The 26,479-nt window shown below is 45.2% G+C and overlaps 1 protein-coding gene and 1 long non-coding RNA gene across 2 annotated transcripts; one reads left to right on the forward strand and one right to left on the reverse strand.

Annotated features, from left to right (window-relative positions):
* Positions 1–1,277: 1,277 nt before the first annotated feature.
* LOC118927963 (glutathione S-transferase Mu 1) lies at positions 1,278–6,453 on the reverse strand. Its single transcript, XM_036916698.2, has 8 exons — positions 6,317–6,453; positions 5,979–6,054; positions 5,475–5,539; positions 5,098–5,179; positions 4,906–5,006; positions 4,004–4,099; positions 3,807–3,917; positions 1,278–1,809 (listed from the first exon to the last, which is right to left on the reverse strand). The coding sequence occupies exons 1-8, from the start codon at positions 6,350–6,352 to the stop codon at positions 1,720–1,722; spliced, it is 657 nt and encodes a 218-aa protein (XP_036772593.1). The 5' UTR covers positions 6,353–6,453; the 3' UTR covers positions 1,278–1,719.
* On the forward strand, positions 5,981–23,906 carry LOC118927964 (uncharacterized). Its single transcript, XR_008997089.1, has 3 exons — positions 5,981–6,117; positions 8,755–8,976; positions 21,381–23,906. It is a non-coding gene; the product is annotated as an uncharacterized LOC118927964 (long non-coding RNA).
* Positions 23,907–26,479: the final 2,573 nt, after the last annotated feature.

Here is a 26,479-nt window from a genome sequence, read left to right on the forward strand (position 1 = left end):
TACATGTCTTCTGGGAGACACAACAACACACCCCAGTTGGTAAAACGAGTGGGATTCCAGGGATATAGAGTAGGTGTGTGTTTAGTTCTATTAGACACTGCTGGTGTTCCTAAGTGGCTGTCCCACCAGCAATGGATGACAGCTGCAGTTACTCCATAAATTCAAGAACTATTTTCAGTCCTTTCAATTTTAGCCTAGGTGGGTATGTAATAGGATCTAACTGTGTTCATAACTTCTCCAATATCTAATGATGTTGAGTACCTTTTCACATGTTCATTAGCCATTTGGATTCTCTTTGAGAAAGGCCTGTTCAAGATACCAGACCCACAAAAACAGCATCTTTTGGAACAGTTTGGACTCTTGTGCTACTACGAACTTCCCCTTAAGCAACCCACTCAACAGTGTGATTTAAAATGACATCCAGAGGGGGCACTGCAGATGGATCAATGCTGACTGGGGAATCAGGGTAGAGGAAACCTGTGCTTAGAAAAGAACAAGAATGTTCACAGGAGGTGAGAGGTGGGAAAACATCAGCTCCCTATCCCCATACAGACTCTGGGCGTGGATACCATGGAATGGCAAGAACCTAAAGGCCTCTTACACTTAAAAAGGGCCAGCCACAAAGGAATGGAAGTCAGACTGGCATTACCCTTCTCATCAACAACACTGAATTCTGGAAGTTGTGCATAATTCCATCAGATGTCTTAAGTCTTCAGCCCAGAAATCTATTCCGAATCACAGTGCTAGTTCAGTGTACACCAAGATATATATTTTCAGATATGCAAGGAGTGTGGAAATCTATTGCATGGGGACCCAGCAAAATGAGGAAGTGAACCAAGGAGGCTCTGAATGAGAGCTGGTTAGCAAGCCTGGAGAGGGTGCCCAGAGACATGAGGAACAGCTCACACAGCATCCTACAGACTGCACAGATGTGATGATGCCAGACACGTAGAGGGAGAACGAATGAGTCCTTCCCACTGGGGATTCCACCACCTCTGGGCCCTACCTACACAGACACACGGCTTTACAGAGCTATGAGCCCTCAATCATGCAGGATGAATGAATGCAGATCCAGGCACAGAAAGAGGCCTCCATCTGCAGACAGCCCAATGCAGTGTCTGTGCTAAGGGTGTCAGAAATAGTCTCCAGAAGCCTCATTAACCCCATACCACACAGGATCCCCATGCACCCAGCCACTGCCAGCATCACCAGTCAGACCCTGGGAACAGGGCCACTTTGAAAGTACAGGTGACCAGGAGGGATTAAGACAAGACACAGCAGCGGTGATAAGCCTTTATTTGGGATCAGGAGGCTGGGAAGGGAGCACTCTGGTGGGATAGGACCTGTACACCAGGCCTATACTGGGCTTCAGGGCTGTGCTGGGGGCTCAGTGCTGAGCTCTACAGACCAAGGTCCCGTCAGGCTCCTCAAAGCAGAGGCAGTCCCTGAAGGGAGGAAGGTCTGGTAGGTGTCAGCACAAGATGGATAAGGTCAGGGGAGGACTTTGCTGAGAATAGAGGGAGTTGTAGAGGTCTAAGGGTCTGGGTGGATGGAGCTGGAGGAGGGAAAGGAGTCAAATAAGGACTAAGTGGGGATAAAGGGAAAGAAAAGAATAATGGAGACAGAAGCTCCTGGGGTGCACAGAGGTCCTGTCTCAGGTTTCGAGCAGAGCAGGTCACCACGGGCTCCTCCATGCCATCTCAGTTAGATTTCCTGGCCCTACTTATTGCCCCACAGGGCAAGTTTTGAGTACACTGGGGCGTGGAGGAAGCGGCTGGACTTCATATAAGCAGAGATCTTCTTCAGGCCCTGAGTGTGGGAAAAACAAGGCCGTTCTCAGGGTCTGCTGCCTCACAGGGGTTCAAGCAGCCCCTCCTCAGAGGGGACCCCACTACAGCCCTTCCTCGGGGGGTCACGTGCTGGGGCATCAGACAGTCTTCCTGGGGTCCTCAGCTCTCATAACTTAGCTTTCCAATTTCCTGTAACCCATGTGATGTCTTAATGAGTCACCACACATGGAGACTCTACACTGTGACAGGTGCTTAGATCCACAAGAGATTATAAGTTCAAAACCTCCAGCAACCACGCTACAAGAGAGGTTCTACTGACACCATTTGTCAGAAGGAAAACTGAGGCACCAAGGGCTTTAGCAGGGGAACAGCAGGAATGCAGCCCGTCTCTCCAGCCTGTGCTGTCGGCTGAGCTCCCTCCCCACCTCACCCACAGTAGGCCTTGTCCCTCCCAGTCTGCACACACATTCCCCTTTCCACAGGGAGGCGCCTGCCTCCCAGGGTGGCCCACACAGGGACCCCTCGCCGACCTCAGGGACTCAGAATGGGCCTATGCAGCTTGCAGGACAGCCCAGCCCTCACTCAGTGACTCAGCAAAACTTGGATGAAAGCTGAGAGGAGGTTGTGAAGCAGGAAAGCCAGGCCAGGCCACACTTTAATTCTTCCTCTAAAGGGAGAAAGTCCACTGCTTGGCCTGGTACCTGAGCCCAATCTCCTGGGCCCCGACCTACCTCATGCCCAGTCCTGCTGCACATGACACCAGGGTGCGTTAGAGCACCAGCTTCCCAAGATAGACAGTACCTGGGCCCTCCAGAGGATTCAAAGATCCTGGGACTGCCAGACCCAAGGGGCTGCACAGCGCAGCCTCAGCAGTCCTCCAGCCCTCCCTGCCAGGCAGTGTCCCAGGTCCCTGCACAGTCCCAGGGCCGGCCAGCCAGGGCCAGAACCAGAACCAGAGGTGCTGAGAAGGGGCTGAGAAAGCAGACCTCTCAATGGGGAGTGGGAATGGAGAAGAGACTGCAGGCTGCGCACCCTGCTGGACGAAGGCCTCCAACTCCTGAGTCTGTAACAGCCTGGACTGCGTTGCTCTCCAGTGAGTTGACTAAGGCAGGCAGATGAAGAGCTGGGAGGTAAGGCCCAGGCTATGCTCCTCCAACACCCAGCTGGGACCATGTGTTTCTGTGGCTTTCCCACTGCATGAGCCCCAGGAGGAGGGGGTCCAGGCTAGGTCACCTCTGCAGCCCCACTGTGCCAGACACTGTGCCTCATGCAGTCATCAGTGAAAATGCATTAAAATAAATGTACCAGCCCATCCCCAACGGAACCTTGGGCCACTGGCAAGAAGAAGGAAAGGGAGAGAGGCAGGGAAGGAAGGTGGTGAAGCTATCAAGTCAACTCCTTCCACAGGGGCCCCCACATAGGTACTCACATCCCACTGCCAGCTAAGACCCTGAGAATCCAGGGCTACCCCCAGATGGGCATCTGATTGCTGCAAAGCTGTCCAGATATGAAGTGTAAATATTGTCTGTTTCTTCATATTTAATACAAATCCTACTGGATCTCAACTCCCCTAATGCTACCTATACAAACTCCTGAACCTTCTCCTTCAACCCATGGCCTAGGGCTCTGAGAGTCTGGCTGGAGAGGGACTAGGACCTGAGATTTCCCTCTCAGTACAGGAAAGGGAGAGCCACTGACTGCTGTGCTTAGCAACCAGACGCTGACGGCCAGCACAGCCTGCACTGGCTCAGTGATCTTGAGCAAATTACTTATCATTACTTATCAAATTACTGCCTTACTTCCCTCATCTGCAACCTGGAGGTGATAACTCTCCTATCTTGTAGGACTGTTGTAAGGAGCAAATCATGCCCTACATGTAACATGTGAACACATGCTCTGGCATAAAGCAAGTCCTCAATAAATGCTGGTTATTCTACAATTTAGCTCCAGGACAAGGAAAGCAGCAGGAAGATGAAATAAAGGAATATAAATAGTAAGGAGGATGAGGGGACTCACCTCAATGCGGGCTATGAAGTCTTTCAGGTTTGGGAAAGCATCCAGGCACCTAGGCTCAAATATACGGTGCATTTCAAGGATGTCGTAAGCCAGGAAATCCACATAGGTGAGCTGCAGAAAGGCAGTAATGTGTGGGCACCGAAGTCCTAACCTCATTAAATGTACAATTCTCTGTTCCCCAAATCCTTTTGCCTTACCTTGTTCCCTGCAAACCAAGGCCTCTTCCCCAGAAACTGTGAGTAGAGCTTCATTTTTTCAGGGATCTCTTTCAAGTATTCAAGCTTCAGTTTCTCCTGAGACACAAAGCAACTGTCAACACTCTCACCAGGGACAACCAGGCAAGAGGCAGCCCTCCCCAGGGCACTGCCTGACCCCCAGCTGCCCGGGGCAAGTAGCCATGTTCTCCCACTTAGACTGGGTCTGTGTGCAGGCTACCATTTAATCCACCTGTGCTCAGGAGGCGCCTACTGGCCACCATCTCCCATCTGTGAGAGGCAATGGGAAGGCGGAGAGCAATGCCACACTGTCCCTGAGGCTGTCACCACCCATCTCCGAACATCCTGCAATGGGTCAGACCCAGAAGGGCTATGGGAACCTAGCAGAGTGCAGGACTCATTTCATCAGACAGAAGCCAAGACAAAAATGAGTGAGGGAAGGAAGTCACAAGCTCAAGTTGGTGAGTGATAGAGAGGAGTGGACCCTTGCCTAGTTTCCTGACAGAGGAGGAGAACTGAGAGGCTGAAAGGAAGAGGGACATGCACAAGGGCCCTGTGGCTGACCTAGCACTGGCTGCTGGGTCAATGTGCTGATGCCTGCGGGTGCTGAGGAGAGGGTGTTGGACTAACAAGGTGAACACACTGTCTAGGATCTGAACTGCCACCCTGGGGATGACTCCATTCTAAGATTGGTGGGAACTGAGTTAGAGTTGTCATTTAATGCAGGAGGGTTTTGAGGGTCACTCTCCTGACAGTATAGTTACTGGCTTGCAGGATTACTAGCTCTGAAGAAGTCAAATGGCAAACAGACCAGAGTGGGGCAGACATAAGAGTCCCCTTCTGTCAAAACCCAGTAAATCCCACCCCAATGGGAGGGAACTCACAAAGTCAGGGCTGTAACAGACCCTGGCCTGGTGCAGGCGGGTGTCCATAACCTGGTTCTCCAAAATGTCCATGCGAATTTTTTCCTCTTCTGTTTCCCCACCTACAGTCCACACAACAGTGATTCGCCCACCCCAGCCAAGCTGGAAGCACTGGCCACCTGCTCCCCCGCCCCCGCCCCCAGCCCCACTCACAAAGGTTGTGCTTGCGAGCAATGTAGCGCAGGATGGCGTTGCTCTGGGTGATCTTGTGAGCCCCGTCAATTAAGTAAGGCAGCTGGAAGGGCAACAGGGGCAGGGCAGTAGGCACCAGGCTCCCCTGAGCCCCCCTCTTTCAGCAAGGGCAGAGGTGGAAACTGGCACCACACTTCCTGGCTCATGGTAAACATTAAATTCCATTGTAAAATAGCTTGAGTGAGCTGGAGCACAGAGCTTCCAGGAAGCCAATGAAGACAGCCTGGAAGGTGAGAGGCTGAGCACTAGGCACCAGATCCTGAAACCAGTGAGCAGAGGAAGGAGCTGGAGTAGAGACTCCCCTCACTCCCCACATCACCCCAAGCCCCTGCACCTACATTGGGGAAGTCCAGGCCCAGCATGAATTTTTCATTCAGCCACTGGCTTCTGTCATAGTCAGGAGCTATGGTGGAGAAGACGGAGTGAAACAAACCTCCCAGAGTCCAACCCTCCTTCCCCGGGGAACCTAATAAAGGGGTGGGTGGCAAGACCCCGTGAACACGTGGATCTGCAGTCTGAACCACTACGTCTCACATTCCAGATTAGGGGGGAAAGAAAGCTTACAGGGCTCTGGAACCTACATGCGTAAGGCTCACAAAAGTTCAGGCGAGCCCTAAGGGGAACCCACCCCAATTTCTGACTCACGGGGCCCAGGAACGCCCTCTCCTGTCCTGCCTTGGAAGGCCAGCGGCAGCCTCCCAGGGTTAGGCAGGGGCCAGGTGGACCTGCGCTCCCGCCGCACGGGATTGCAGCGGTGAGCAATGGGAGGGGAGGGCTCGGGTTACTTGGTTCTACATCAGCCAGTGCAGGGCAGATTGGGAACACGACAAGGATGCCATTACCGTCCCCCATCGTGTACTTCTTCTCCTCATAGTTTGAGTCTGTGTACTCCAGGAGCAGGCGGATGGAGTGAGCCAGCTGCGAGAAGCCACGGCAGAGTCAGGGGCGAAAAGTCAGCCTGCCTGCCTTTCTCTGCTCCAGGTAAGCACCCACACTCCCCAGCGGCCCCCACCAGCCACACACATGCCCACCTTGGAAGGCGAGGCGGGGGCGGGGGCTGAACTCCACAAGCCCGGAGGGGAACCTTTTGAGGGAACCAGATCGCAGCTGCAACAGCATTTCCTCCCCTCCTCCCACCGCCGCGCCCCCATCCCCCCGGCCAGGCGGACCCCTCGCTCACTCCGCGGATATCCCAGTAACCCAAGGTCATGGCCATAGTGCTCGTTCTTTGATCTCGTTGGCTTACTGAAGCTGTGTTTAGAATTTATTCTCCGATCCCGGAAAGGGCGGGGCCTGCAGCTCGCGTCACCCGCTCGTCCCCGCCCTCCAGCTTTTAAAGCGAAGGGCTACCCTTGTGTACCCACTGAGGGAGGGCAGATACGAGACCCATTTCCGCCGCTACTCACACAAGGTTCTAGAGGCCAGGTCTGGGAGCAGAGCTTCCCTGGGCTCGGCTCGCTAGTCTACGCAGCTGGCTCTGCGCTCCCCGCCCGCATTTGAACCTCTGCTAGTCAGGGGGAATTGGCAGTGCACTTGGGACACTAGCCTGGGTCATAAAAAGAGCAATGACCTTTCCCTTCTCCCGCCAGCCACCCCTCAGCTTCGCCCCTGGACACCGAGTTCTGAGTTCCGCAGGCTCTGGGAGGCTCTGGCTGCCAAGTTAAGGACAAAGGTGCCCCTCAAATCCAGAGTCTGAAGCCAAACCTGTCCTGGCAACACCAGGACTCTGGTCTTTCTGCAACTGCCCCCAGGCCTCCCCATCCTGACAGACACACGTCTTCGAGAACAGACGAGCAGAGGGATGGGAACTCCCATCCAGCACAAGGGCAGAAATAGGAAACGTGGTCTCCGAGATCTTTTAAGGACTGCGGAGGACCCAGCCCTCTGTGCTGTGGCTAGGAACGATCACGATCAAATGTAAATTTATCAGTTAGAACTAAGCCCTGAGCTGTGAATCTAAATCCAGAGTCAGACCCAGCAAAGAGGCAGGACATGGAGGTGCAGCCCTAGAGCTGTCCTGCCACCAGTGAGATGTCCCTCACATTGAACAAGAGAGCGACCAGAGTGTGGTGGTCAGAGGGGATGTGAGCGAGGGGGAAGAGCTGCCCTGGGGGGGCCAGGCACCTATCCTGCTGCAGACTGTGGAGTGAGGATGGTGGCCTGAATATCCTGGCCACCAGGAGCGTGGAGGGCCCCATGGGACCACAGTCAGGGTGGGCCCTGAAGACCCTCAGCTGCCTAGGCCCTCAGATTCCAGCCCTGATGCTGGCTCCTAACCTGTGTGTGGTATTGTGTATGAGACTATGACTCAGGTTGCCTCTGAGGCCCTTCTGTCATCTTTGACATGAGGTACAGCCTCCACAAGAACAATGTCCTACCTGCCAGCTTTCCTCTTTGAAGACAGAAGACTATTTCAAAGCTCAGAGAATAGTATATAGTATGGCCTGTGCCTCACGTATCTTTGTTTAAACGATATTACAAGGTTCAGTGGACATTTCAAAACATGTCAGTGGAAGTTTTTTTAAAAATGGGTCACAAGTTGAAGGGTGAATTTGGTGCACTACAGAAAAATAAGTTTAAAATTAGGTAACACTTTGTTAGGATAGCAAGGTATGAATCCAGTATCCAATAAAGGTTTTGGACAACAGGGGTAAAAGAGGACACAGAGACCTTTCCCAATGCCCATGATATCATCCAATTCAGACGTTTGCACTTCCTGCTAAGCTGGGGAGCAGGGACAGTGTGTCACCCGAGCTAGCAGACTCAGTCCTTGTTGCACATGCTCCCCGGCCGCTCACACCTTGCCAGCCGTCCAGGCTCTCCTGTTGGGTGCAGGCTCCTCTTGCAGCCTCTGGGGTCAAGGTGGGTTCCAGTTGCCCAGAAGGATGCTGCCTACTTCATACTTACACTTTGATAACACATTGAGGAGTTGTCATTCTTAGTTTATACATCTTGGGCTTAGAACAGAAAAAATACTAGATTCCACTGACAAAATGATTTTGTTAAGCTGACATTGAAAAGAAGAACAATGAAAGTAAGTAGAACTGATATTGTTCCATTCGTGTTCATCCATCCAGTCTTTCCTTTACTGGAAAAACAATCACCGAGATCCTGCGATGTAGTGAGCACTGTGAATAGGACAAACCTGCCTATTAAGGACGAACTCAGCGGGGCACTGCAAGGGAATGCTCTGCTAAAATATGGGACAGTGTTCAGTGTGCTCCACTGAGGGGCAGCTGTAGGGAGACAGCTGGGTGCAGGAGAAAGAGGCAGTGTCTGGGAGGACAGGGACACTGAGGGGACAGGAGACCGTCCCAAAGCACAGTGGCTCCCTGCAGCGGGAAGAGGATGAGTCTCAGGAGGAGGAGGAGGAGGGTGGCCTCACAGGATGTCAAACACACATTCCGGAGGGCCCAGAGGATCTTACCAGCAGCTGCAGTGGGACCGGGAAAGGCACCAGGAGCCTCGGGGATTTGGGACCCAAGCAAGTGGTCTGAGGGCAGTGACTGCAGCTAGTTGTTGCCTTGCAGAAATTCAGTCCCTGTGTTGCCAGATCTTCTGGATTCACGTGTTCTCTCTCTCTAGCTTAAAGTGTTCACAAGTTTTTGTCTTTTACAGAGGCCTGTGCGGGACAGCAGTACACACTGTGTCACATATCGAGTCCTAGTCCCGACCTCTAGTCTCGCTTCTGGACTGCTCGCCATACCTTCCAGCTCCCCTGCTCACATGCTGAACTTGCAAGTTTAATTCACAAAAATTCTATGTAAAGTAGCCTCAGAATGCAAAGCTGCCTATGACAAATGAAAACCAACAGTAGAATTAAAGTGTGTCCTACTCATGGTAATTTGTTTAGTTTATCATATCGTCTGAATAAACTTCAGAGATCCAGGATATAAAGGATATTTTTTAATCTGAGAGGAAGAAAAAAATCACAGTATCATATTCTGCAATAGTGAAATTCAGAAAAAAATGTCCTTAATACTTCAGAATAAAGAAAAACAAACTAAGGTTCAAGAATTTAGAATGGTATGAAGTTCAGAATAAGAAATAGGTGGATTTCTATTTCTTCATGTTTCAGCTAGTAAGTTTTGTGTTTCTAGGAACGTCTAATCTATTTCCTCTTTTGGCTTACAGGTGTGGATAGCATTCTGTTAAAATTATTTTTTATTCTGTAAAATCAGTAGTCCTATCCCATCTTTCACTTCTGATTTTAATAATTTGCAGCTTCTCTTTTTTTCTTTGTCAATTTAACTAATAGTTTTTCAATTTTATCAAGGTTTTCAGAGAAGTTTTATTAATCTTTTAATTGATTTTTCTATATTGTTTTTCCATTCTCTATTTTTTCTCATCTCTGCTGTAATCTGTATTATTTGCTTTCTTTAGCTATATTTGGGTTTAGTTTGTTCTTTTTCTAGTTCCTTAAGTTAAGCTATTGATTTGAGATCCTTCTTGTTTTAAAAGAAGCGTTTAAATTTCCCTCTTAGTACTGCTTCACTAGAGCTCATAAATTTTGTTAATTTGTGTTTTCATTTTCATTTATCTCTAAGTATTTTCTGATTTCCCTTGTGATTTATTTGACCTATTTTTGTTTAAAATATGTTGTCTGATTTCCACAAATCTGCAAATTTTCCAATTTCTTTCTTCTGTTATTATTTCTAACTTCACCCCATTGTGGTTGAGATACTTGGTATAATATCCATTTTTTTTTAATTCTTCAGACTTAATTTGTGGCCTCACATATCCTGCAGATTGTCCCAAGTGCACTTGAGAAGAATACATATACTGTTGTTGGGCTGAGTATTCTAATATGTCTGTTAGATCTAGCTGGATTTTTCTTTTGTTCAAGTCCTCTGTTTCCTTACTTATCTTCCTTCTGATTGTCCTATCCATTATTGAGACTGTAGTATTTGTCTCCAACTGTTATTGTAGAACCATTTCTCTCTTCAAGTCTGTCAGGTTTTGTATATGTATATTATATGTATATAGTATATGTAGTCGGTTATTAGGTATATAAATGTATAATTTTTATATCTTCTTTCTTTATTGAACACTTTCTAATACATAATGCCCTTCTTTCTCTTAGTCTCTTATGATCTCTTCTGATTTAAAGTTTATTTTGTCTGATTAGTATAGCCATTCCTGCTCTCTTTCGCTTACTATTTATTTATATGGACTATCCTTTTCCATCCTTTCACTTTCAACCTATTTGTGTCTTTGATCCAAACTGTCTTTTGTAGACTGTATATTGTTCAATCATATCTTTTTATACATTCTGTCAATATCTTCTGTCTTTTGATTAGAGAGTTTAATTCATTTACTTTAAATAAAGTATTGATAAGGAGAAACTTAGCTCTGTCATTTCACTACTTCTTTTCTATGTACCTTGTAGTTTACCCCTCATTTCCTGCATTACTGTCTCCTTTTGTATATAGTCGATTTTTTTGTCCTGAAACTGTTTATTTCCCTTCTCATTTCTATTTGTGTATACTCTGTAGTTTTTTTCTTTGTAGTTACTATAGGGATTATACTTAACATCCTAAAGTGTAACACTCTAGCATTCAAACACTCTGCTCTTATACATCTGTCCCCTCTTTAATTACTGATACCTCAGGTTACATACTTAACGCTTGTGTGTCCAAATACAAATTGTTCTTTTAATGAACTAGTCTCTTAAATTATGTAGAAAACAAAGAGAGTTACAAACCAAAGTTACAACAGTACTAGCTTACATCATTGTCCATGGATTTTTCTTTACCAGAATTCTTTTTTTCTTCATATGGTTTTAAGTAACTGTCTAGTTTCCTTTCATTGCAACCTGAAGGACTCGTTACAGCATTTCTTGCAAGGCAGGCCTAATGGTAATACACTCCCTCAGCTTTCATTTATCTGGGAATTTCTTAATTTCTACCTATTTTTTGAAGAATATTTGACCAGGAATAGGATGACAGGTTTTAGATAAGGAAAAATTCCGAGATACCCTAAAATTAAGTCATATAAAGGCTGGAGAATTAAGGAGAGAGATAAGGAAGGGTCATCAGTCAATAGCTGTGGACCATAGCCAACCAAAGACTCCCCGGTTCCTGAATGAGGTCATTTCAACAATTATCTAGAAGGTCCCTAGAACCACTGCATCCCTCTTACATGTGGCCAATCCCTGAGTCATCTGACAACCAACCACACATCTTCTCATGGACAAACCACCTCTCTGCAGACTTCCCCACTTCCTGTTGGCCCACCTTCCTTACCTAGCCACTGTGAATTTAAAGAACTTTCTTTCCTGGAGACCCCTCACAAATGTGCCCTGTTTCCTGAGTCTGGTGCAGAAGTTGTTTATACTAACTGGCCTTGCTTCTGGTGAAGCAGAAACTTCCTGTCCCAGGACTCAGTCTGGCTAGTATCTCTGACGGCTCGATAATCCTTTTGTATCAGCGATTTCTTGGTCTCGAAAGTTTTTCATTTGTCAAGTGTATCAACCCACTGCCTTCCAATATCAAAGGTTTCTGAGAGAAATCTGATGATTCTTGTAAATTACAAGTTGCTTCTTTCTTGATGCTTTTAAGATTTTCTTTTGTCTTTGTCTTTTAATAGTTTGATTATGTGTCTTGGAGTGAGTCTGAATTTATCCTCTTTGTAGTTAGATAAGGTTCTCGGATGTTTATATTCTTGTCCTTCATCACATTTGGGACGTTTTCAGTCATTATTTCTTCAAAATTCTTCCTGCTCCTTTCTTCCTCTCTTTCCCTTCTGGGACCCCCACCCTGTGCATGTTGGTTCACTCAGTGGATCTCCTTACGCTCCACTCACGTCTCTTATTTTTTCTTTCTGTTGCTCAGATTTGGTAATCTCAACTATCCTATCTTCAAATTTCCTGATTCTTCTTTCTTTCTGCTTGAATCTTCTTTTAAATTCTTCTAGTGAATTTTTCATTTCAGTTATTGTATTTTTCAGCTCTGGAATTTATTTTTGGTTCCTTTTTATGTTTTCTCTATCTCTTTTGATCTTTCCACTTTGTTCATATGTTGTTTTCTTGGCTTTGTCTAGGTCTTCTTTCAGCAATTTGAACATCTTAAGACTGTTGGCTTAAAGTCTTTGCCTAATAAGTCCACCATCTGGTCTATCTCAGGGATGGTTTCCATTGCTTTTTCTTTTTTTTCCTTTTTTTCCTTTTTTTAAATAATTATTTTTTATTGAAGGGTAGTTGACACACAGTATTACATTACATGAGTTTCAAGTGTACAACACAGTGGTAGAACATTTATATACATAATTCTAGGTTCCAGCTATCACCCTACCAGGCTGTTACAATATCTTGACTATATTCCTTATGCTATACATTACATCCCGGTTTTTATTTTACCATTGGAAGTCTGTCCTTTTTTTTTTTTTTTTTTTTTTTTTTTTGTGAGGGCATATCTCATATTTATTGATCAAATGGTTGTTAACGACAATAAAATTCTGTATAGGGGAGTCAATGCTCAATGCACAATCATTAATCCACCCCAAGCCTAATTTTTGTCAGTCTCCAATCTTCTGAGGCATAACAAACAAGTTTTTACATGTAGAACAAATTCTTACATAATGAATAAGTTACATAGTGAACAGTACAAGGGCAGTCATCACAGAAACTTTCGGTTTTGCTCATGCATTATGAACTCTAAACAGTCAGTTCAAATATGAATACTCATTTGGTTTTTATACTTGATTTATATGTGGATACCACATTTCTCTCTTTATTATTATTATTTTTAATAAAATGCTGAAGTGGTAGGTAGATACAAGATAAAGGTAGAAAACATAGTTTAGTGTTGTAAGAGAGCACATGTAGATGATCAGGTGTGTGCCTGTAGACTATGTGTTAATCCAAGCTAGACCAGGGCAATAAAACATCCACGTATGCAGAACATTTCTCTCAGAACGGGGGTTGAGGTTCTAAGCCTCACCTCTGTTGATCCCCAATTTCTCACCTGATGGCCCCCCTGCGACTGTGCCTGTCTTAGGTTGTTCCTCCCTTGAGGAATCTTACCCGTCTCTGGCTAACCAGTCATCTTCCAGGGCCATACAGGGAAATGTGAAGTTGGTAAGTGAGAGAGAAGCCTTATTGTTTGAAAAAGTTAGCTTTTTACTTCTTTGCATATTTATGCCCTGTGGCTTCTATGCCCAGCATTTGTCTTGAGGTATCTTTACCACTTGGAAGAATTATGATACTCGGTAAATTTGATATGAGGCACGAATTCTATTTAAGGGTTGTAATTAGGAAGGAAGAAGAAAAGCTATAGAAGTAGCAGGTGGAAGAAAACATGGGAAGATTGATTATTTCTTTGATATATCTTCTTGTAGAGTAACTTCAGCATGTACAGGTTTTAAGCTACTACTTAAATTGCACACACACATTAACATAATAGGAGTATAGTTACATAACCAAAGCATATCTGTAATTACCAGCCATCTGCAGTGAAACCAAGAAAACCAGTTAGGCACCTTAGGCATTTGTGAAAACTTATCTATGATATGGTGGATATTGTCCAACTGAACTTGAACAGTCTGAGAGAAATCAGACAAATTAAAACAACCCGTTCCTGGGGACTGTTCACATGCCATATGTTCTTTTAACAGTAAATAGTTTGTAGTTGTAAGACTTTGGAGCGCTACAATTTGCACTTCTCCAAATTCTTGGTTGAGTTCCAACAGTATAGATCCAGTCAAATTTTGTTGTTTTACTGTATGCACAGGCCAGCTTAGATATCTCCTTCCTCATTCCCATGGCAAGTCCAGGAACTGGTGGGATGAGTGCATCTACAGCTGTAGCAGTGCGTGGATCTTTGTTGGGGTTTTTTGATGATCATCTTCTGGCATGAGTCTTCCAGAGAGTGCAGATGTTGGAAGTTCTTTTTCATATCGTATCTTAGTTCATTTTCGGAGTAGCCCAATTAGGCTTTGATCCTCTGTATAAACACAAACAGACCCTTTGCCTACACTTTTATATGCCCTTTATACCCTTGTGTAGAACTCGTTGGAGGTTACCACACAGGAACTGCCCTTTTTTTTTCTATCACTAATCTACACTTACATGACGAATATTATGTTTACTAGGCTCTCCCCTATAAACCCCTTTACAGTCACTGTCCATCAGCATAGCAAAATGTTGTAGAATCACTACTTGCCTTCTCTGTGTTGTACAGCCCTCCCTTTTCTCCTACCCCCCCATGCATGCTGATCTTAATACCCCTCTACTTCTCCCCCCCTTATCCCTCCCTACCCACCCATCCTCCCCAGTCCCTTTCCCTTTGGTACCTGTTAGTCCATTCTTGAGTTCTGTGATTCTGCTGCTGTTTTGTTCCTTCAGTTTTTCCTTTGTTCTTATATTCCACAGATAAGTGAAATCATTTGGTATTTCTCTTTCTCCGCTTGGCTTGTTTCACTGAGCATAATACCCTCCAGCTCCATCCATGTTGCTGCAAATGATTGGCTTTGCCCTTTTCTTATGGCTGAGTAGTATTCCATTGTGTATATGTACCACATCTTCTTTATCCATTCATCTATCGATGGACATTTAGGTTGCTTCCAATTCTTGGCTATTGTAAATAGTGCTGCAATAAACATAGGGGTGCATCTGTCTTTCTCAAACTTGATTGCTGCGTTCTTAGGGTAAATTCCTAGGAGTGCAATCCCTGGGTCAAATGGTAAGTCTGTTTTGAGCATTTTGATGTACCTCCATACTGCTTTCCACAATGGTTGAACTAACTTACATTCCCACCAGCAGTGTAGGAGGGTTCCCCTTTCTCCACAGCCTCGCCAACATTTGTTGTTGTTTGTCTTTTGGATGGCAGCCATCCTTACTGGTGTGAGGTGATACCTCATTGTAGTTTTAATTTGCATTTCTCTGATAATTAGCGATGTGGAGCATCTTTTCATGTGTCTGTTGGCCATCTGTATTTCTTTTTTGGAGAACTGTCTGTTCAGTTCCTCTGCCCATTTTTTAATTGGGTTATTTGTTTTTTGTTTGTTGAGGCGTGAGAGCTCCTTATATATTCTGGACGTCAAGCCTTTATCGGATGTGTCATTTTCAAATATATTCTCCCATACTGTAGGGATCCTTCTTGTTCTATTGATGGTGTCTTTTGCTGTACAGAAGCTTTTCAGCTTAATATAGTCCCACTTACTCATTTTTGCTGTTATTTTCCTTGCCCGGGGAGATATGTTCAAGAAGAGGTCACTCATGTTTATGTCTAAGAGGTTTTTGCCTATGTTTTCTTCCAAGAGTTTAATGGTTTCATGGCTTACATTCAGGTGTTTGATCCATTTTGAGTTTACTTTTGTATATGGGGTTAGACAATGGTCCAGTTTCATTCTCCTACATGTAGCTGTCCAGTTTTGCCAGCACCACCTGTTGAAGAGACTGTCATTTCGCCATTGTATGTCCATGGCTCCTTTATCAAATATTAATTGACCATATATGTCTGGGCTAATGTCTGGATTCTCTAGTCTGTTCCATTGGTCTGTGGCTCTGCTCTTGTGCCAGTACCAAATTGTCTTGATTACTATGGCTTTATAGTAGAGCTTGAAGTTGGGGAGTGAGATCCCCCCTACTTTATTCTTCTTTCTCAGGATTGCTTTGGCTATTCGGGGTCTTTGGTGTTTCCATATGAATTTTTGAATTATTTGTTCCAGTTCATTGAAGAATGTTGCTGGTAGTTTCATAGGGATTGCATCAAATCTGTATATTGCTTTGGGCAGGATGGCCATTTTAACGATATTAATTCTTCCTAGCCACGAGCATGGGATGAGTTTCCATTTGTTAGTGTCCCCTTTAATTTCTCTTAAGAGTGACTTGTAGTTTTCAGAGTATAAGTCTTTCACTTCTTTGGTTAGGTTTATTCCTAGGTATTTTTTTTTTTTGATGCAATTGTGAATGGAGTTGTTTTCCTGATTTCTCTTTCTGTTGGTTCATTGTTAGTATATAGGAAAGCCACAGATTTCTGTGTGTTGATTTTGTATCCTGCAACTTTGCTGTATTCCGATATCAGTTCTAGTAGTTTTGGGGTGGAGTCTTTAGGGTTTTTTATGTACAGTATCATGTCATCTGCAAATAGTGACAGTTTAACTTCTTCTTTACCAATCTGGATTCCTTGTATTTCTTTATTTTGTCTGATTGCCGTGGCTAGGACCTCCAGTACTATGTTAAATAACAGTGGAGAGAGTGGGCATCCCTGTCTAGTTCCCGATCTCAGCGGAAATGCTTTCAGCTTCTCGCTGTTCAATATAATGTTGGCTGTGGGTTTATCATAGATGGCCTTTATTATGTTGAGGTACTTGCCCTCTATTCCCATTTTGCTGAGAGTTTTTAACATGAATGGATGTTGAACTTTGTCAAATGCTTTTTCAGCATCTATGGAGATGATCATGTGGTTTTTGTCTTTCTTTTTGTTGATGTGGTGGATGATGTTGATGGACTTTCGAATGTTGTACCATCCTTGCATCCCTGGGATGAATCCCACTTGGTCATGGTGTATGATCCTTTTGATGTATTTTTGAATTCGGTTTGCTAATATTTTGTTGAGTATTTTTGCATCTACGTTCATCAGGGATATTGGTCTGTAGTTGTCTTTTTTGGTGGGGTCTTTGCCTGGTTTTGGTATTAGGGTGATGTTAGCTTCATAGAATGAGTTTGGGAGTATCCCCTCCTCCTCTATTTTTTGGAAAACTTTAAGGAGAATGGGTATTATGTCTTCCCTGTGTGTCTGATAAAATTCTGAGGTAAATCCATCTGGCCCGGGGGTTTTGTTCTTTGGTAGTTTTTGGATTACCGCTTCAATTTCGTTGCTGGTAATTGGTCTGTTTAGATTTTCTGTTTCTTCCTGGGTCAGTCTTGGAAGGTTATATTTTTCTAGGAAGTTGTCCATTTCTCCTAGGTTTCCCAGCTTGTTAGCATATAGGTTTTCATAGTATTCTCCAATAATTCTTTGCATTTCCGTGGGGTCCGTCGTGATTTTTCCTTTCTCGTTTCTGATACTGTTGATTTGTGTTGACTCTCTTTTCTTCTTAATAAGTCTGGCTAGAGGCTTATCTATTTTGTTTATTTTCTCGAAGAACCAGCTCTTGGTTTCATTGATTTTTGCTATTGTTTTATTCTTCTCAATTTTATTTATTTCTTCTCTGATCTTTATTATGTCCCTCCTTCTGCTGACCTTAGGCCTCATCTGTTCTTCTTTTTCCAATTTCGATAATTGTGACATTAGACCATTCATTTGGGATTGCTCTTCCTTTTTTAAATATGCTTGGATTGCTATATACTTTCCTCTTAAGACTGCTTTTGCTGTGTCCCACAGAAGTTGGGGCTTAGTGTTGTTGTCATTTGTTTCCATATATTGATGGATCTCCATTTTGATTTGGTCATTGATCCATTGATTATTTAGGAGCGTGTTGTTAAGCCTCCATGTGTTTGTGAGCCTCTTTGCTTTCTTTGTACAGTTTATTTCTAGTTTTATGCCTTTGTGGTCTGAAAAGTTGGTTGGTAGGATTTCAATCTTTTGGAATTTTCTGAGGCTCTTTTTGTGGCCTAGTATGTGGTCTATTCTGGAGAATGTTCCATGTGCACTTGAGAAGAATGTATATCCCGCTGCTTTTGGGTGTAGAGTTCTATAGATGTATATTAGGTCCATCTGCTCTACTGTGTTGTTCAGTGCTTCCGTGTCCTTACTTATTTTCTGCCCAGTGGATCTATCCTTTGGGGTGAGTGGTGTGTTGAAGTCTCCTAGAATGAATGCATTGCAGTCTATATCCCCCTTTAGTTCTGTTAGTATTTGTTTCACATATGCTGGTGCTCCTGTGTTGGGTGCATATATATTTAGAATGGTTATATCCTCTTGTTTGACTGAGCCCTTTATCATTATGTAGTGTCCTTCTTTATCTCTTGTTACTTTCTTTGTTTTGAAGTCTATTTTGTCTGATATTAGTACTGCAATCCCTGCTTTCTTCTCACTGTTGTTTGCTTGAAATATGTTTTTCCATCCCTTGACTTTTAGTCTGTACATGTCTTTGGCTTTGAGGTGAGTTTCTTGTAAGCAGCATATAGATAGGTCTTGCTTTTTTATCCATTCTGTTACTCTGTGTCTTTTGATTGGTGCATTCAACCCATTAATATTTAGGGTGACTATTGAAAGATATGTACTTATTGCCATTGCAGGCTTTAAATTCGTGGTTACCAAAGGTTCAAGGTTAGCCTCTTTAGTATCTTACTGCCTAACTTAGCTCGCTTATTGAGCTGTTATATACACTGTCTGGAGATTCTTTTCTTCTCTCCCTTCTTGTTCCTCCTCCTCGATTCTTCATATGTTGGGTGTTTTGTGCTGTGCTCTTTCTAGGAGTGCTCCCATCTAGAGCAGTCCCTGTAAGATGTTCTGTAGAGGTGGTTTGTGGAAAGCAAATTCCCTCAGCTTTTGTTTGTCTGGGAATTGTTTAATCCCACCGTCATATTTGAATGATAGTCGTGCTGGATACAGTATCCTTGGTTCAAGGCCCTTCTGTTTCATTGTATTAAATATATCATGCCATTCTCTTCTGGCCTGTAGGGTTTCTGTTGAGAAATCTGACGTTAGCCTGATGGGTTTCCCTTTATAGGTGACCTTTTTCTCTCTAGCTGCCTTTAACACTCTTTCCTTGTCCTTGATCTTTGCCATTTTAATTATTATGTGTCTTGGTGTTGCCCTTCTTGGATCCTTTCTGTTGGGGGTTCTGTGTATTTCCGTGGTCTGTTCAATTACTTCCTCCCCCAGTGTGGGGAAGTTTTCAGCAATTATTTCTTCTAAGATACTTTCCATCTCTTTTCCTCTCTCTTCTTCTTCTGGGACCCCTATAATACGGATATTGTTCCTTTTGGATTGGTCACACAGTTCTCTTAATATTGTTTCATTCCTGGAGATTCTTTTGTCTCTCTCTATGTCAGCTTCTATGCGTTCCTGTTCTCTGATTTCAATTCCATCAATGGCCTCTTGCATTCTATCCATTCTGCTTATAAACCCTTCCAGAGTTTGTTTCATTTCTGCGATCTCCTTTCTGGCATCTGTGATCTCTTTCCGGACTTCATCCCATTTCTCTTGCGTATTTCTCTGCATCTCTGTCAGCATGTTTATGATTCTTATTTTGAATTCTTTTTCAGGGAGACTGGTTAGGTCTGTCTCCTTCTCTGGTGTTGTCTCTGTGATCTTTGTCTGCCTGTAGCTTTGCCTTTTCATGGTGATAGGAATAGTCTGCAGAACTGGGACGAGTGGTGGCTGGAAGGACTTCCTTTCTTGTTGGTTTGTGGCCCTCCTCTCCTGGGAGAACAGCGGCCTCTAGTGGCTTGTGCTGCGCAGCTGCGCGCAGACAGGGTTTCTGCTTCCTTCCCGGCTGCTATGGAGTTAATCTCCGCTGTTGCTGTGGGCGTGGCCTGGCTCAGGCAGCTACTCCAAAATGGTGGAGTCGCGTTGGAGCAGGAGCTGCTGGGAGGCTATTTATCTCCGTAAGGGGCCTCCCTGCTCCCTGCAGCCCAGGGGTTAGGGTGCCCAGAGATCCCGGATTCCCTACCTCTGGATTAAGTGACCCGCCCTGCCCCTTTAAGACTTCCAAAAAGCACCCGCCAAAACAAAACAACGACCACAAAAAAAAACAAGAAAAAAAATTTCTTTAATTAAAAAAAAAAAAAAATTTTTAATTAAAAAAAAAGGTGGTCGTTCGTTTTTCTTTATTCTCCGGTGCCAGCCTCAGGCCTCTGCTCACTGGTCTTTCTGCCCTGTTTCCCTAGTATTGGGGTCCCTGTCCCTTTAAGACTTCCAAAAAGCGCTCGCCAAAACAAAGCAGCAAAAAAGCAAAAAAAAAAAAACGGTCGCGCGCTTTTCTTATGTCCTCTGACGCCCAGCCTCCAGTGCCTGCTCACTGTTCTTGCTGCCCTGTTTTCCTAGTATCGAGCGCCCTGCACTCTGGCCCTGATGGCTGGGGCTGGGTGTTCGGCAGTCCTGGGCTCCGTCTCCCTCCCGCTCTGCCTGCTCTTCTCCCGCCGGGAGCTGGGGGGAGGGGCGCTCGGCTCCCGCGGGGCCGGGGCTTGTATCTTACCCCCTTCACGAGGCGCTGGGTTCTCTCAGGTGCAGATGTGGTCTGGATATTGTCCTGTGTCCTCTGATCTTTATTCTAGGAAGGGTTGTCTTTGTTATATTTTCATAGATATATGTTGTTTTGGGAGGAGATTTCCGCTGCTCTACTCATGCCGCCATCTTCCGCCCCTCTCTTTTTTTTCCTTTGAATGGGACATACTTTGTTTCTTTATATGCCTTGTGAATCTTATAATGTGGTAGTTCTGGAAATGAGAATCACTCTTTTCTCCAGGGTTTCCTGGTATGTGTGTGTATGTGTGTTAATTATTATATTGTGTCTCCATGCCAGGGATCAGTCTGAAGTGTATGCTGAAGGTCTATGTGGTACCTTTCTAAATTCCCCCATATAAATTCTAAAAGTGGTTGCTTTTGAATCACCTAGGCCTTAAATGTCTAGCTTACAAAAGGAAAAGATATGAAATATGAAGGGGGGTGGTAAGGGAACCCCGGCACTGGCTCTTTAAATCTCCTGGAAGCAGCAGGTTCAGCTGGTGAGTCTAGGTAAGCAGGAGGGGAAAAGACATGACCCAATAGGTATGGTTTAGCCTTTACCTGGGCACCAGACATGTCTGGGATTGGGACCAGGCCAGCTGCTGCAGTCAAACACAGTGAGGGGCCCAGTTGGCTATGGGACCTCCAACACCAGGCTGGTACTTGACTGGCAAGACAATGGAGAGGGACCTCAAAGCTAAATACAGCACACTAGAGGTCCAGATGAGCTCTTCAAAGAAGAGACAACCACAGATTTGCCTCAGCCCCCATTCCTAATGAGACAGGGACCATGGGTGTAGTCAGAGTAGGGCGAGGGCCTCTGGGAAAGACCCCTACCAAAACTCCATATTAAACAATTAAGCAAAGTCAGAGTCACATTAATTCTCTAAGGTAAAATATCAAACTAGGAATATAAATAAGCATTCTTCAGTGAAGATTAGTTAAAACTAAAAAGCCAGGAATAACCTGGCCTGGAATGTTTGAACATCCCCCCAATAAAAAAATACCTCAGCATAGCCCATGTCTTGTTTGTGTCAATTAAATGAAACTATTGTAAAATTTGCTTTAGCCTGCTAAAAAGCCCAGTTTATCTCTAACTTTACCCAGATGCTGCTTTTCCTCCTCCAGCCCTAATCAAGTCAACAACTCAGCTCACCTTGAAAGCAAAACAAGTAGCCTTGACTGATATGCTCCCAAACCAAGAAACTACTACTCTGAGAAAGGAACAAAGCAGTAAATTTCTTATGTTAACTCTGCAAAATAGTCTGGAAAACTGATAAAACTTATTGTCTCTTTAAAAATAAACATTTAGAGACCATCTGGTGGGTCTGCATCCCTAGCTCTTTGTCTTGCAACCGCCTGTAAATCCGCTAGACAATGCACCACCACGGGCTCTCTTGTCCCTTCCTGGCTCACCCCAGGAGCTCTGTCTGTCCTCTCACTGTATCTCTCAATAAAAGTCTCCCTGGCTCTTCTACCTTGACTGTTTGCTAAGTTCATTCTTCAACTCCACAAACAAGAACCCCAGCATCACTAAGTCAGGGACGTCTTCACTGGAAAAGGTCACTACCGCTCACCTCACTTCAGAGACCCTGACAGCAGAAGAGAACATCCAACTGGGACAAGTGCAGGGAAATTTATTAAAGGGAAATTGTGGATAAAATGAGAGTTCCTGTGGCCAGGATTCTCACCTGCCCCTGGTTGACTAGCTCACTGCACACCTGTGGGCTATGCATGGCTGTTGACTCTATATAAAGAGCTCCACCCAGTGCTCTGGGCAGGACATGGTGGCACGGCTCAAGGCTGCAGGAGAGCAGAGCAGAGGACAGAGACCCAGAAGACGACTGTGCGGGACGACTGTGCAGAGAGGCCCAGAGGACGGCTGTGTGGGATGACTGTGCAGGCAGAGAGGCCCAGAGGCAGAGACCAGCTTGTTGAATGCAGACTTGCTCTGAGTGAATGGGATTTTAGTGACTGACCTGCCACCTGGAAATAAAGTTGGGTATAACCCTTTCACCTCAAGAACGTTTTGCTGTCAATTTCTTTGGTCACATTGAACCCATGGTGAACTTGCCTGGGGCTGAAACCCACTGGCAAGACAGAAGTGGATAGCTTAAGCTTTCAAGGATACCTGCATTCTCCAGGGCTTCATAATGAGTTCGGCTCTGGGATGAAGGGAGCAGCTGGCTTTGTAAAGGAAGGAAATCTTCAGGCTCTGAAAATGGGTAAGGAGAAGAGCCTGACTCAATATCTGGAACCCGTCAGAGCGCCAGCACTGAAGGCCCAGAGAGCCAGGGAAGCTGGTGGCAGCTCTGCTCTCTGGGGTTAACAGTGACAAAGAAGGAAGCATCTGTGAACTCAATCTGGGCTTTTCATCCAACCTCCTTGAAACGAAAAGGGAAACTTAAGTAACGCAGGGGTTAACCAACTTCCTTATGCTCCCTTAGCTAGTAAGTGGGAGGGCTGGATTGCAGACTGGCCCTGACTCCTGGGCCTGTGCTTTTTCTGTAAACTCCTCTCACTGCCCCCACCCACCCTCAACCCCTGAAGAGGACTCAGTATTCTTCTGTTTCAGGTGGAGACTCATATATTCTCAAGGGCTGCAAACTTGAGCAGAGCAAAGGGGCTCAGAACACGCCTGCACAACTTGCAAGAGAGGCTGAATGAGTCAGCAAAGCCTGCAGGTATGTGGATGGGAGATGCAGATCAGCAAAGCTGGGTGTGCCAGCCTCTCATTATTCCTCTCAGAGGAGAGGCTGAAACTTCTCAGCTTGATTTTGGGACTGTCTCCAACTTCCCAGTGTGCTCTCGTAACTCTGTCTCCTGATACCCTGAAGCAGGACAGTCTTAGGGGCATAATGTGAGCTGGGGATTCAAGGACTAATAGTTTCCCCAGAACCTGGAAAGGATTACTGTGACCTCATTTTCTAACACTAAAACCTTCACACCACTTCCTTCCACACTGCCTTTGATGGAGTCAACAATCCCTCCCCAGCTATAGCTGTTCTCCACACCTCTTCCAAGAAGAACCTTCTGGCTTGGGAGAAAGACCTAACCACCCACTGGGCTCCCCTCTGCAGAGCCTGACCTGGAAGACGTGTCCCCCTGGTCTTCCATGCCTCCTTGTCCCTGAGGGGCCAGCTCGGACAGGATTGAAGTTTCCACTGGCCTCAGCTGTGGATGGAGCACAGAACTCGTCCTGGATAGTGCTGTGAAGGGCTAACAGGCTGGTTCCACCCACTCCTGCCCACTTGGCCTGCCAGGTGCTCTGAGACCTGGGAAATGGGAAGCCTCCAACTAGAGACATCTGGGTGATAGAATCCGGACATGAGTGCCACCTTTCAAAGAAGCCCACCCGCCATCACAGAGAGACCTAGGTGTCATCTTACCTCGGCTACAAGCATCCTCCAGAGGACACATCAGCAAGCCACAAGCCCACCTTTCCCCTGACCCCTCTCCTCAAAGAGCCCGCCAAAACCCTGGCCATAAAAAGCCTCTTGACCCATTAGAGACCCTCTCCTTTGTTCTGCTGGCCAGGACAGAGGGGTCCCTCTCAGGTTCAGCAATAAACCTGCTTGGACTGTTGAGTTCACATCCCCTCTCTTCTTTCACGGGAGAAAAAGTGAGGTAGGTTTCTACCTTTCAACACCAGGAATCTGAAAACCTAAGCTCTAGAAGTTTTTAAAAGCCAAATGAGAGGGTGGAAACAAGAGCTGGGTTGTGGTTGGGTAGGAGAGTTCTTTAAAATTTTAAAGGATTTAGGTGAGGGACACATATGCCAGAGAAGGGCCCTGTTGAGCTATGCTGTTCCAGGCTGCCTGTGATCTGTAAACTTGTTGTATTCTTGCTTTTCCCTTTTTTTAAGCCCAACTCTGCTAGACTATCTTGCCAATGGGTTTCAGCCCCGGGCAAGTTCACTATGGATTCAATGTAACCAAAGAAACTGACAGCAAAACGTTCTTTGGGGTGACAGGGTTTATTACCCGGTTTGTTCTCCTGGCGGTAGGTCAAGCACTAGCATCTCTGCCTCTGCCCAGAGCACTGGGCCGAGCTCGCTATATAGCGCAATAACAGCTTATTGCCTACAGGTGTGGAAGCGGCAGCCCAGCAACAGGCCAGTTACATCATCAGGTGGTTTAAGTTCAGTGAGAATCCTGACCATAGGAACCCCAACTTCCCCACATAGACATTTAACAAACATTTCAGTACCTCTCTGTGCTGGGCTCTGTTTGACTCTAAGAATGCAAAGAAAGAATCCCTACCCTCAGGAAACCTGTGGTTTAGAATTGTGTTTCAATGCAGTAGTTACCAGCCATACATGGGTTCTGAGAACTTGAAATGTGGCTAATGCTACTGAGGAACTCATTTCTTCATTTCATTTTATCTTAATTAACTTAATTTTAAAAACTGATACTCAATTCAGTTATTGAAAAAATTTTAGGTATGTTTGGGACATGTTGGGTATGTGAATCAATTTTCTCAACTATAAATGTTCTGAAATCTAGATACAGGTCAAGCATTTCCAATGAAAATTTAGAGTCCAAAATGAGATGTGCTCTATAAGACACATCAGATTTCAAAGACTTAGTGGGGAGGGGGGAGCTTGTAAAACAGCTCATTAATAATTTTTATATTGTTTACATGTTGAAATTACATTTTTTGATATATTGGGTTAAATAAAATGTATTACATTTCTTTTAAACTTGGTAATGTGGCTACTAAAACACTTAAAATTGGACAGACTAGAATCATATTTCCACTGTATACTGCTGATGTAGAGCTGAAGAGATCAACAAAGAAGAGCCAGCCAGCGTGGCAGTGCCAGGAGGGAGGTCTGAATGTGCCTAGGACACAGGAGGGAAAAGTCAGGAAAATCTAAGGAAGCCAGACCCTGGAGGGTGCACTCAGATGTGGGAGTGGCCACTCCAGGCAGAGGGAGGAAGGTCGCAGAAGCATGAAGCAGTGGGCACTTTCAGGAACTGCGTGGGGTGCGGGCTGATGGTCAGAGAGCAGACAATTCCCTCCAACTCACTGCCCACTCCTCCACTGGCAGCCATAGCCTGTGGTCAAGAACGCAGGTGAAGACAGCAAAGGCAGCATGTGTACTGGGGTCTCCCTTAATTTGAGGGCATGTTTGTGCTGGTTTCCTTGGGCTCCAAAATCAACAGAAACCACTGGGTCCTGAGTTCATATATACTTTTTTCTGCATGCACTTTACTATCTAACAACACCCAATGTCTAAATGCTTTGCAGGGATCTTGGTTGCTGAGATTTTTTTTTAAATCCAAAATGCTTACCTTAATCAAAATAGCAATGTACTTCCTTACTATTATTGACCAGAGGGAGAGTTGCTGATGGTGAATTCCACTTCTCAGATGTGGATTTTGAGATGAGCATTGAAAAGTCCACAGTGTGGGACTTCCAGGCAAGCTCAGCTGAGGCCCTCTCAGAGGCTGCCTGGTGAGGGCATCTCTCAGACTTGCCAGCCACCTCCCAGCAGGGGCTGCATCAGAGCCAGGTGGGAGCTCAAAGGTACTGTGGAGACTCCAGAAATAATGACCAAGGGGAGGGAACAGGGCTCATAAAATACAGGTCTTTGGAGTCCCAGCAGCCTTATTTTAACTCTGGGCTCCTCGGCCCTGGGAAAATAGGGATCACATTCTTTATGGAGCCAAAAAGAAGAGATGGCTGAAAGTAACTATTTTATTGATTCTAAGATGCACTTTTTTTTTTTTTCACATTCTAGCATCATCAAATCAAGTGATTTCAGAAACAGGGTGTCTTACAATCCACAACAAATTGTAGTTTACATGGCAGGGTTTTAAAATTTCTTATCTGTCCATAAACTTATGGTGCACCTCACAACTGATGGAATAGTCTGCGTGCTTTTTTTCCTCCAATATGGCATGTCTGTTATGGTCTATTTCTCCAAGCAGACTTGCATAATTCCATTAATATTTTGTTATGCAAAGTGTGTGAAAGATCTAGAAGAACACTGAAGTGCAGCTACAGCTCATTTAGTGGACCAGATGGTCAAGGGCCCCAGCAATGCTGAGAACACCAACCCAAGATAGTGACAGTGGCCCCATCAGTGAGGTGTCTCTACCCTGCCTCTCCCACACCAGGTGGCTAGTTGTTCAATCCCTTCACACTGAATAAAGCTTCACCTGGCAAAGGGTTATAATACTTGTTTTCTCTCACAAAGTGGTTATGTGGATCAAGTGGCA

The sequence above is a fragment of the Manis pentadactyla genome, chromosome 4 (assembly GCF_030020395.1).
Source record: "Manis pentadactyla isolate mManPen7 chromosome 4, mManPen7.hap1, whole genome shotgun sequence".
Lineage (NCBI taxonomy): Eukaryota > Metazoa > Chordata > Mammalia > Pholidota > Manidae > Manis > Manis pentadactyla.